The 12,497-nt window shown below is 43.9% G+C and overlaps 1 protein-coding gene across 4 annotated transcripts in view; it reads right to left on the bottom strand.

Moving 5' to 3' along the window:
• SLC35D2 (solute carrier family 35 member D2) overlaps nucleotides 1-12,497 on the bottom strand; it is a 207,241-nt gene that overhangs the window by 29,634 nt on the left and 165,110 nt on the right. For all 4 annotated transcript variants that reach the window (XM_073545946.1, XM_073545948.1, XM_073545947.1 and 1 more), the window contains 2 exons: nucleotides 6,640-6,718; nucleotides 3,649-3,731 (listed from right to left, as the gene is read on the bottom strand). In XM_073545946.1, coding sequence (XP_073402047.1) covers nucleotides 3,649-3,731; nucleotides 6,640-6,718 — 162 coding nt within the window. The remainder of the gene's footprint in view (nucleotides 1-3,648; nucleotides 3,732-6,639; nucleotides 6,719-12,497) is intronic.

Genomic DNA, 12,497 nt, shown 5'->3' with positions numbered 1-12,497 from the left:
AGAGAGCGTTTCCATGCGCTCCACAACAGACCTGAAAAAGGTGTGGTTTGGCGAAGATCTTGCTTCTGAATGCATGGTTTGCAGAAGTGTCTTCACCTCCAGAATGCTGGAGTTGATCTGCTGATAGCCTGCGGAGATATGCTCTGACAAGACTTTTAGACAGTTCTGGAAAGATGCATTCAGATGCAAGAACTCTGGCGCATAAGTCTTTTCCTGACCCCTCTGCCGCTGCCGCCCAGTACCCGCAGGTGTACTAGAGGTGGCAGGGGCAGAAGGGTGGGGTAAAGTGAAAGCGATCTCCTCACCAGCAGCTTCATGTAATGTAGGCGGCCACGATGCTCCTGTGCTGGTGGATGGGACAGATGGGTCGAATGTGTGGGAAGGCTGGGAAGGTGCAGATGTACCGGGGCGGTCGAAGTGTCCCTCGGTGCCGGTCTCCTCAGGGATCGCCTCAGAAGGGTCCAATCGTGCAGGCTCCCGAGTGCTGCTCACCGTGCTGTGGAATAAAGAGAAAAAAAAACAATTAAAATACTGACATGGTATGGCCCTGGCTGAAAAAAAAAAATTACATCTAACATTTTTTTTCACATGTGGTGTGTAATATTTACCTTCTAGTGACCATTGTTTCCCGGAGGAACGACAGGGCTTCTGCGTACTTGTACTTGCTCCTGCGTCCTCCAGATCCACTCGGGGCCCGTATCTCTTTATTGAACTCCTTCTTGAAACGATCCCTCACAGACCGCCACCGATTCACAATTCTGTTCCCTGAAACGAGAAAGGACAAAGTGGTTAGTATACAACATCAGTGTTTCCCAAACTCCAGTCCTCATGGTCCCCAGGGGTCATGTTTTCAGGATTTCCATAGTAAATAGAAATCCTGAACACATGATCCGTGGGGACCACGAGGACTGGAGTTCGGGAAACACTGGTTTACATCAAGCAACCGGTACTGTATATACTTACGCTCTTTAATCTGGGCCCGAACATCGAGGTCCTCCCAGCGGGCCACAAGGAGCGAACAGATTTCCTCCCAGAGTCGTCGGGTAACGATAAGGTCAGCGTGGCGGCGGTCAGCCATATTCCAGAGCGGCTCCCTTTCTCTGACGAGATCGATGAGGTGGTCCACATCGAGTCCTCCATCCTCACCGTCAGAGTCGGGAGCACGCTGTGAAGGCTGTTAAAGAAAAAGACAAAAATAACATAATTAGCCTCCACAAAAGAAATGAAATAAAAAGTGCAAAAAAACAAAGCAAAAATATTTATACTTACACGCTGGTGACCGCCGCGTTGCTGTCGCCGACGACCCTGGGAGGCACTGCGAGGACCTCTTGGCCGAGCACCAGATTGGGAAGACTAGAGAAGAAAACAAAAAATGTTATGTCTTTGGATGTAGGCATTTGTTTGCTGTGTGTGGTCTGCAGAACATTGTTTTCTATGTGTTGTGTGTAGTGTGATGTTGTGTTTCTGCATTTGATGCAAAAAACTTACCAATTGTGAGCCCACTCCAGGTGTCTGTCCACCCCTTCCTTCTTCTTCTGGGAGCTCCTCTTCATCTTGTGAATCCTATTTTGAAATAAAAGGCAATGAATAGACATATATTACAGAGATGATGGATTTTGGAAATAAAAACTTACCGTCAAACGCTGACTTTGCGAGGGAGGGCTCCCAGAAGATGATGTGCTGTCTTCCTGGTGGCCACACTCCATGCCTGTGGGTGGTGTTCCAGCTGCTGCCATTGCTGCTGCTGCTGCTGCTGCATCTATTGGGCGGCTGTTGAATAAAGAGAAACAAAGGGCCAATGAATATCTTGATATTCAATAGCCCTAGTTTGGAGGAATGGGTGATTTGATAATTACCGTCTCATCTGCTGCTGGCCTCCCCTCCTCAGCATGTTCCATTTGCTGCTCCATTTGTGGTGGTGGTGGTGCTGATGGTGCTGCAGTGGTCTCCTGCCTTCTCCTGCTGCGCTTGGTTGCTTTCTTGGGTGGCATGTTGGGTGTGGCTGTGGGTCCCACTGTCTTGCTTTTATATATGTCTTGTGGGCAGAGCTACTGAGCATGCTCAGACCAAAAAAACCGGATCCGGCGCATTGCGGCGCTCATAGGCTTTCATTGTGTGAAAAAGCCGGACGCGCCGGATCCGGCGTGTCCGGCTTTTACGCCGGAGACAAAAAACGTTACAGTAGCCGTTTTTTCCAGACGCCGGATCGCGACACATTGCCGGATCCGGCGAAAACCGGATGAAACGCATGGCCATCCGGCGCGATCCGGCGCAAATGCAAGTCAATGGGGGGGAAACCGGATCCGGCATTGCATTTCGCCGGATCTGGTTTCTGTCAAAAGCGCCGGATCGCGCCTGACGGCGAAAACCTGATGTGTGAAAGAGGCCTTAGTCGGTTTACTTGGTGCCAAAAATTTGCACTGATTTGTTGTCACATTCAAGCCAATCCTCTTTTTCCACTCGACCACATCTCTTTCCATCTAGGTCATGCACAATTGTCAAGAACACAAAGCAGAAAATGTCTAAAAATAAGGCATTTGGGGCAGGCTATGAAACACAATATTTTGGCATATAGATTTATAAATCTCTCAACGAATTGTGAATCTTTTGTTGTTTGCTTGTTGTTTGCTCCCTTTCAAAATGTTAACCAATTTGTGTTTTTTACCTATATTTCTATAACTTTTTAATAGCAATAATTCATTGGCAAAAAAGAAAAGCCAACTTTTTTATAGCTATGTTGACAGACCAATAACGTTATGGCTTTTGGAAGGCTAGGAGGAAAAAACAGAAAGCAGAAAAATGGAGTAATAATGTAATAAATTAAATTGCTAAGGTGTTTTTAATATATAATATATTTCAATATATTACGTTATGCTTGGAGATCAGAAACTATGCAGTTCTATATTTAGAGAAATGCCCTTGGAAAATATTTAGCCTTGTTCCACATCAGACAAAACAATTCCACTATTATTGATACTCCCTATGGTCAATGGTGTTAGATGATGGATTCTGTTCAAAGGAATATCAGACTGAACATCTGTAGTATCCTGGTTCTGACTTAAACTGGACTGAAATCACTCTACAAGCTAATGATAGCACTTTGATAGAGCTGGAAGCTGAATTTACACCTCCTTTATTAGATCATAATCTAACAAACACAACTGAGTGTATAAAGCATTTAAAAAATTGAGATTTATTGAACCATTGGAAATGTTAAATAGACCATGCCATCGAGCTGGTATGTGAACATACCAATAGTTAATGAAGATGTTATTACTGACCTGCCAAGATGTGTGAAGAGTTCCAGGTTAGATTTTTGTTAACGCAAGATCCAACTACATTGATAAATGTTAAACCCATAGAAGGATAAAATATGTAGAAAGTGGATTCTTTAAATACAATCTAGTTTGTTTCTCAGACTAGGAATGTGGACACCAAATTAACACTAGAGTTCACAATTTAAACCTGTGTTACATTTCCTGGTTTTCCTTCGCAGTCTACTAACCTCATGCCACATATTGTACAGCAAATGGTAAATAGATAAATACTTGACATTCGTGAAAAATTTTAAAATTATAAAAAAAACTTAATTAAAAATGTGAATTTGGTTCAACGAGATAGTAACAACAAAACAAACATGGTACTTACCAAATATTTAAGCCTAAAAAATTTAGCCAAGAAAACATATAATCTCCTCCAATAAAAATTCCAATGTAGGCGATAGATACATTCTGTAGAAAAAAATATAATTGTAGTAAACAAGGTATCAAACAATCCTAACATTGGATCTGACACCAGATGTCACAATACACACTGAGTACCTATTCAAATAGATGTATTAGACCCAACGAGGTTGGTGAATTTACTCATAAAATCCAAGTCAGAATGGCTGTGCAATTCTTAATATCTAACATCAATCTCTGCCCACCTACTCTGCTGGACAAAAGCCTCAGTGCCCCTCCTCCCTGCTACTGAGATCTCATGGTGCTTAGTAAAAGCTGCTACTGTTAGTCAGGCTGGAGCCAGGAGCAAAAAATAAAATATCAAGTTTTTTATTGTTATACTCAATAGAATAAATATAATTTTGAAAAAGATTAGTGTAAAAATTACAAAATAAGGGAATCAGCGACACCCAGCTACCACACACAGGTTTAGGTAATGGTACAAATTGCAGTATCTAAACAAAGGCATATAACTATGACAAAAAGACGGCTCTCCCTATGTTTTTCCTTAAATACAAAGGCACACAGTATCCTCACAGTGTTTACATAAGGTGCATAGTGCATAAAAATGGTCCCAAAAAGAGTACTAGGCCGAGTATATAAAGAGGAATATATAATCAAACGTTAATTACTGCCAGTATCTAAAAGGAGATAAAAAGTATCTGCCAGGGTGAGAGAGGTATATATAATGAGAGTAATCCTCAAGTGGAAACCTAATAATCACAGGCAACAAGCTTGTCAGCCAGTGTAAAACGCAATAGATAATGAACGGAATGGAGCCAGAGATAAATGAATGCCAAAGAGTCAATAATGAATATATGAGCAAATACCAACCTATAGTGTGGACTGCGGGACCCGTACGTGCGTTTCGCTTCTTGCTTCTTCGCCCCCTGACGAATTTAATGTTGTCCACACTAGTTGTAAGCAAAACGTTTCGGTCTTACATCAGTAAGTGAGGTTATTAGGTCAGGTGGACCAATAATCTTAGTTGAAGATCACTAGATCATTAAACATTCCGTGTCATGAAAAACTAGGGCAAGGACCAGCAGTGGGTACTGCACATGCTACTGAGGCACAGCACACTTAACCCTATATGTGCACAGGTCTGACAACCCTTGCCCTACTTTTTCATGACACGGAATGTTTAATGATCTAGTGATCATTGCTTACTATTAGTGTGGACAACATTAAATTATCTGATCACTTAAGTTGAGTGCCAAGTCTCTTAATATTAACTCTTAATGTTAATGGTGTGGGAACCTACTCTGGGACCTACTAAAGCTGTGCACACACTTATCTATTCAATATTAAAGATTGGCATGCAGGACGCATGCCGACATAGGGGGAGCTAAATGGTAGAGGTGCGGCAGTGGGCGGGGCTTAACAGAAGAATTATGCAGCCCTCCGCAGCTCTGCCCAACACAAGTGTGAAACCAGCCTTAAATGGGAGAGAGTTGCCAACAAATCCTCAAAGTCTACAAATTTTTGTGTAACTCTGTGTTACTTAAACATCTTAATTATATGGGGCCTTGGATTTCCACTTTTTGCCTAGACTCATCTTAAAGTGAGAAATTTATGAGGATTATACAGCCATTCTGACATAGATTAAAAAGGTCTAAGAGATCTATTTAATAATGAATACAGTTTATATTATGAAAACTGGTAACAGATTGCCTTAAAAGGGTTTTTACACACATATGATTTATGGCACCTGAATCCATTTCCCGCAGCAACCACATTTAAGTGTAAAGCCAGGGTCACACTTGCAACTGCAATGCGAGAAACTCGCATGAGTCTCTCGCTGCAATACCCGGCACTGCTGCCGGCACTCGGGACCAGAGCATTCAGCTTCATAGAAATACGTGCAGTGCACACTCCGGTCCCAAGTGCCAGGTATTGAAGCGAGAGACTCACGTGAGTTTCTCGCATTGCGGTTGCCAGTGTGACCCCGGCCTAAACTGGAGAAATGTTCGGACAAATGTGCCTTGCCCTACTGAAAATGATAAAACCACGGAATATAGATTGGCTGTTTGTTATGAACTAAATGTCTAAACAGGGAAAAAGTCTTTACATTTTTGTATACAAAATTGTTAATTTGGTAGAATATTAATTAGAATATCTCATCTAAGATTATTATCACAAGACCGACGATCATACTCTGACTATGGCTCATGATGTTCGGATTGCAGCTGTTGAGATCAATTCAGGTTTGTCCAAACATTGAGGCCAATTTCACACGACATTCATAGAGCAAGAATAATTTCAGTCACTAGATATTAACTAGTGATATGACTCTGTACAAGTAGTATGTATGACATTAAGCCTCATACAGAATACTATATCTCTGTCAGGTCCTCCTACTTTTTGGGATCAACATTTTTTACACAAACTAATAATAGTAAAGGGAATCTGTCAATAGTATCAACCCTACTAAGCAGTCTATATGGGCATGTAGGTCAAAGAAATTTTAATCTAATGATAAATCGGATCACAGATATCAAGATTTTATTCCAGAGAAATCCACATTTTTCTTAACATGTACATGAGCTGTTTAAGTACTATGGGCGGGACACATCTCCAAGAGAATTTGCTTGTTTTAAGGAGGAGTTATCAGTTACTGAGACATGTAATGACTGACAGTCTGTTCTCCTGATCATCATGTCTCATACTGGTAACTACCCTTATTTTCATTTAACATAAACCCTTTGAGATACTACTGACTGATCCCCTATGATACCATTATGTCAGATATTTAGGCCTTACTCTATAAATGTCTGATTCATGGGCATGGCTGCAGGGAACACAATAACAGTATACGGCACATGGTATTTACGTGCCTAGAATAGATTTTACACATCTGAAATATAGTAGACATTTTTACATTAGGAAATTGCTCAACAGCAGAAAGAAGATTTACCTTGAGGGCACCAATGACTGTGGTAGTAAGTGGTGAATTGTGGTAACTGCAGAGTACTATCGCATAAAGGAGCACAAACCTGTAATGAAGTAAAGCAGAAAATAAGTGGGTATTTGTGGTGAGAGAGGGTGCTGAAAATGTAATGACGGCTATGGGATTACACAGCAGTAAGAAATTGGTGTACATTTGCCATTAGGACTTAAAATCTAAAATTTAAAGTGTACTTGTTCTTTCACACAAACCGGGTAGAAAAGCATGGTCTTGCTGTCCTCATCCTCATCAATGATGCACATTGGTGCACATACCATCTAATATATCCAAGGATTGCCCTGATTCTCCTGCTCTGTAACTTGCCAGTCACTCTGTTGAGAAAAAAATATTCAGAATTGAGAGTCGTCAGTGGTTGACACCTTTTAGTGGCTAACTAAAAAGATGGTAACAAATTGCAAGCTTTCAAAACTACTCAGATCTCTATGCGTCTCCGCCTGATGAAGAGACCTGAGTAGTCTCGAAAGCTTGCAATGTGTTACCATCTTTTCAGTTAGCCATTAAAAAGTATCAACCACTGAGGACTCTCAATTCTGAATAATTTTCTATCTACTGGCTAACACGGTACAAAGATATAAAGTATATCTTTCCTGTATCTGTTGATGGAGCAAACTGTATTCGTCAGAATCTTGTCAGGACCATAGTTGCGTCCGGATGCCTGGGACAGATGCAGGGTGGTGTTTGTAATTACATAAAGCTCTGCTCTCTTCTCCCTGCACAGAAAGAACTGTGTGATCCCGTTAGATATCATCATGATGTGGCCAGATGAGCATGTAAACAGGTTTCTGCCTGTTTATTAGCCACAACAAATGCATGGAATGCCTGTTTGTTAGCCACAGAATAAGCATGGAATGCCTGTTTCTAAGCTGCAACACATACATGGATTATCTGTTTGTTAGCCACAGCACATGCCTGGATAGCCTGTTTGTTAGCAGCAACACATGCATGGAATGCCTGTTTCTAAGCTGCAACACATACATGGATTATCTGTTTGTTAGCCACAGCACATGCCTGCATAGCCTGTTTGTTAGCAGCAACACATGCATGGAATGCCTGTTTCTAAGCTGCAACACATACATGGATTATCTGTTTGTTAGCCTCAACACATGCATGGATTATCTGTTTGTTAGCTACAACACATGCATTAATACTTTAATTTCTCATAAAATACCCAGCTCCTATATTATTCGAGTTTAAAGTTAATAAAAATAACGAAAAGATCCATGAAAGTGCAAGCGTAAATGTTTTTTGTTCGTTTATACTTTAAACGGGGAAACGCTATTTCGTTTAGTAACAGGAGCTCTATGGCAGACAGTAGACTGTTAGCTGATCGTGTGGTGTCGCGCCAGGCGGTGACTCAGCCAATAGTTCAGGCAGCGGCCGCGACGTGCACTGACACTGAGGTCTTGTTTACCCCAACTGCTGAACTGCTCATTGGCCATTGCTCATTGGTCAGCGGCCAGTGTCGGATCGTCAGTGCAGTCTGTGTCACATATAGTAGTTGTAGTGCGTGTGTAGGTAGATAGTATTTAGTATTACCGTATTTTCCGGTGTATAAGACGACTGGGCGTATAAGACGACCCCCAACTTTTCCAGTTAAAATATAGAGTTTGGAATATACTCGCCGTATAAGACTACCCCTCTTCTACGGTATGATTCCCATTGTGAACCCCACACAGCCCTTCATACAGTATAATGGCCCCTACATCTCTTCACACTGTATTATGGCCCCCAAACAGCCTTAAAGGGACACTGTCACCAGGATTTTGCCATCCCATCTGATAGCAGCATAATGTAGAGATAGAGACCCGGATTCCAGCGATGTGTCACTTACTGAGCTGCTTGCTGTAATTTTAATATAATTACTGTTTTCCCTGCTTCATATTTAGCAGTAAATGAATGTGCTGGACTATTTGATTAGTCCTACAATGTTAATCTCAAACTGATTGAACAGTGATTTTATGAAAACTACACTGAGCAGCCCAGTAAGTGACACTGGCGACAGTGTCCCTTTAAATCGCCCTCCATAAAGTATAAAGGCTTCCTCATAGTCCTTCAAGTATTATCATGCCCCCCACAGAGCCCTCCCAGTATTATAATGGCTTCCACATAGTATAATTGGCTCCGTATATTAAAGTGCATTATCCATAGTCACCCTTTATAATGCACCCCCATAGTCCTCTATATATATATATATATATATATATATATATATATATATATATACGCCTTATCGTGTCTGTCTGTAACCGAAATCGCAGGCCGCTGATTGGTCGCAGCCGCCAGGCCCCCGCCAGGCCGCAACCAATCAGCGACAGGCGCAGCTGTTTGTAACGGTAAGCTGCGCCTGCTGCTGATCGGTGGCCGCGACCAATCAGCGGCAGGCGCAGGCCTTAGGCTGGTTTCACATTTGCGTTTTTTTGCGCTGGAAAAAAACGCATACGTGCGCATGCGTTTTTTCCCCTATATTTAACATGGGTGCGCATACCTGCGCGCTGGCATGCGCACATATGCGATTTTCATGCGCTGCGTTTTTTGGGGGTGTGCGTTTGTATTTTCCAGACGCAGCATGTTGCATTTTTTGGCCCTGCAAAAACGCGCATGCGCACGTATGCGCACGTTTTGCGCTAAAAATGGCCATTATAGCCTATGGATGCGCATACATGCGCACTGGCATGCGCATGTAAGCGTTTTTTTAGCGCTGCGTTTTTTTGGTGGTGTCCACTTGTTGTACTAGTTATAATCTTCTAAAGTCAAAAAAAAAAAGTCTATATAAAGGAGGTGCCTGCCAAAACTCTGCCACTACTACACTGACAGATTGGAGAGCAGACAGTCAACAAGGAACCCATCTTCTATCAGCGAAGAATGTGAGTATATTACATTATATGCCTGTCCTTTTAAATTATGTATGTACTAATGATTTTTATTATTTTTAAATGCAGTATGTCTTCAGAATCCGAGTATTCCCCATCGCGGCAGGAATTGGCGCAAGCAGACCGTGAGGTGATTATTTTCGTGCATCTGGTAAGTATATCTGCTGCTTCTCCAAATCTCTTACGTTTTTTTCAACTTTTTTAAGACATCGTCATCATCATCTTCTGCGGACGGGACTAGTGAGGGCGAAGAGCAGGAGCAGCGAAGCCAAGTCCCGGTGGTGATACGGAATGTATGTATCAAATGATTTGTAATGTTCTTTATTTTTTATCTTCTATTTTTACTCTTTTTTATGTTTCTTTTTTTGTAACTTTTTATTCAATTTAAATTTGATTATTCTAATGAATGTGTTTTGTCTAGGTTCCACAACAGGATGAAGACGTCTACCTGGATAATGAGCAGCTCATCAGCCTGGTCCAGGAGCGTTCGCCGTTGTGGGACAGCCGTGACCGGCTGCACAAGGACATTGTGGTGACCCGGCGGCTATGGAATGAGGTGGCCGCAGCATTGATGGATGGCTGGGACAGCGCCACAGCATCCTCCAAAAAGACGTTTAGTGAGTATTTCCCTGCTCTGTATTGTGCCGCAGTGACTGTTGTCCTTGACGGCACTGTTGGGTTTCGTGCTAGGCATATTCTAGCAGGAAACCCAACAGTGTCATCGGGGTCTACAGTGACTGCTTTGAGTATTGTATTGCTACATTGTGCCGCAGTGACTGTTGTCCTTGACGGCACTGTTGGGTTTCGTGCTAGGTGTATTCTAGCAGGAAACCCAACAGTGTCATCGGGGTCTACAGTGACTGCTTTGAGTATTGTATTGCTACATTGTGCCGCAGTGACTGTTGTCCTTGACGGCACTGTTGGGTTTCGTGCTAGGTGTATTCTAGCAGGAAACCCAACAGTGTCATCGGGGTCTACAGTGACTGCTTTGAGTATTGTATTGCTACATTGTGCCGCAGTGACTGTTGTCCTTGACGGCACTGTTGGGTTTCGTGCTAGGTGTATTCTAGCAGGAAACCCAACAGTGTCATCGGGGTCTACAGTGACTGCTTTGAGTATTGTATTGCTACATTGTGCCGCAGTGACTGTTGTCCTTGACGGCACTGTTGGGTTTCGTGCTAGGTGTATTCTAGCAGGAAACCCAACAGTGTCATCGGGGTCTACAGTGACTGCTTTGAGTATTGTATTGCTATATTGTGCCGCATTGACTGTTGTCCTTGACGGCACTGTTTTTTTTTTAACAACAGTGGACAAAGTCCGAACACGTTGGCGTTCGATCAAGGACCGCTTCAACAGTGATGTTCATGCTGAGGGCCAGGTTCGCAGTGGATCTGCGTCAAGGACCAGAACTAGATACCGTCACTATCACGCGTTGCAGTTCCTAAGACCGGTCCTTGCCACGAGATCGTAAGTATTATAAATTTTGGGTTTTTATTTTTATTAATCTGTGTTTTTCTAATCCACAGCTGATGCTTCTTGTAAAGGCATGGTAGTAATGATTTTCCTTTCTTCCACAGCACCTGGAGCAGCACCCTGCAACCTGGCCCTGGAGCGGTCCTTCCTCGGACGTCCTCTGACCCGTCCCAGCCATCCGACAGCCAGGAAGCACCTTGCAGGTCAACCACACACACAGCTGGTGACCAGGAAGCTGGGCCATCAGGTGTTCCCCTGTCCCAGGTCTCTGCCACTGGTTATGCGGGCACTACCCGCCAGCGGCAGAGGGCCTTGGACCGGAATGTCTTGCCCGAGTTTATGCATTTGAGCGAGGCCTTTAATTCCAGCCTCAAGTCACTGTCCGACAGAGTTGAAAGCGGTTTTGCACTCATGGAACGTGGTTTTAACCACTTTGAACACCGCTTCAATTCTGTAGAACAGCGCCTTGACCGTCTGGAGGCCGACCTCAACAGACCAGCACACCATTTTTTTAGTAAGATTGAAAAGGGCATGGCAGAACACCTTAGTCCTGAGCAACAGCTGAATGTGCTGCAGGCCTGCAACAATGCTTTCTTGCAGGCTATGCAGCATAATCGGTACGGTCAGCAGTCAGTGGTGTCATTTCCACCTGTGCCACCATTGACTTGCTTCACCTCACTACCGACTTGTGCTGCATACCACTGCACGGACACCTCTATTCAAAGCCAGGACACCCACCGTTACACCACCACAAGTCTGAGTGCAGCTGGTCACTTCACCGACACCACCATGGCAAGCGCTGCTCCTGTCTGGAGCACCACCGCCACTCCCATGCATGCGTGGAGCTCAGCCACCACTAGGCAAACATGGAACAGCCCTGCCGCTACAACAACATGTAGTAGCCCTGCCACCACCACTCTGCAAACCTGGACCATCACTGCCGCCACCAGTCCTCCTGCAAGGACGAGCACTGACAACGAAGAGCAGCAGCAGCAGCCACCTCAGCAGCAGCAGCCATCTCAGCAGCAGCAGCCACCTCAGCAGCAGCAGCAGCCACCTCAGCAGCAGCAGCAGCCACCTCAGCAGCAGCAGCAGCCACCTCAGCAGCAGCAGCAGCCACCTCAGCAGCAGCAGCAGCCACCTCAGCAGCAGCAGCAGCCACACCAGCAGACGGGGGACCTACATTCAATATTTGCCCCTAGTTCAAGGCGAAATCTATCAAGGCGGGCATTGGGCCAAAGTCGGTCCAGGCACACAAGCCTACGGCGACATGCCATTACAACTAATGTACCTGAACAGATTTCCTCTCCTCCAAGTGTTCCTAGTTTAATTCCCTTAACTGGACTACCTTCCCCCACAAGTTTTGTTGCCCCTTCCCCTCAAACACCGTCTTCAACTGCAAGTGTTGCATATTCCCTGCACACCCCCAAATTGAAACCATCTGCCCCCAAACGCCGGAAAAAA

Source organism: Dendrobates tinctorius, unplaced genomic scaffold, assembly GCF_039654945.1.
Source record: "Dendrobates tinctorius isolate UK_male_01 unplaced genomic scaffold, ASM3965494v1 ptg000144l, whole genome shotgun sequence".
Classification (NCBI taxonomy): domain Eukaryota; kingdom Metazoa; phylum Chordata; class Amphibia; order Anura; family Dendrobatidae; genus Dendrobates; species Dendrobates tinctorius.
The sequence above is the reverse complement of the archived record's forward strand: the minus strand, read 5'-3'. Positions and strand labels throughout refer to the sequence as shown.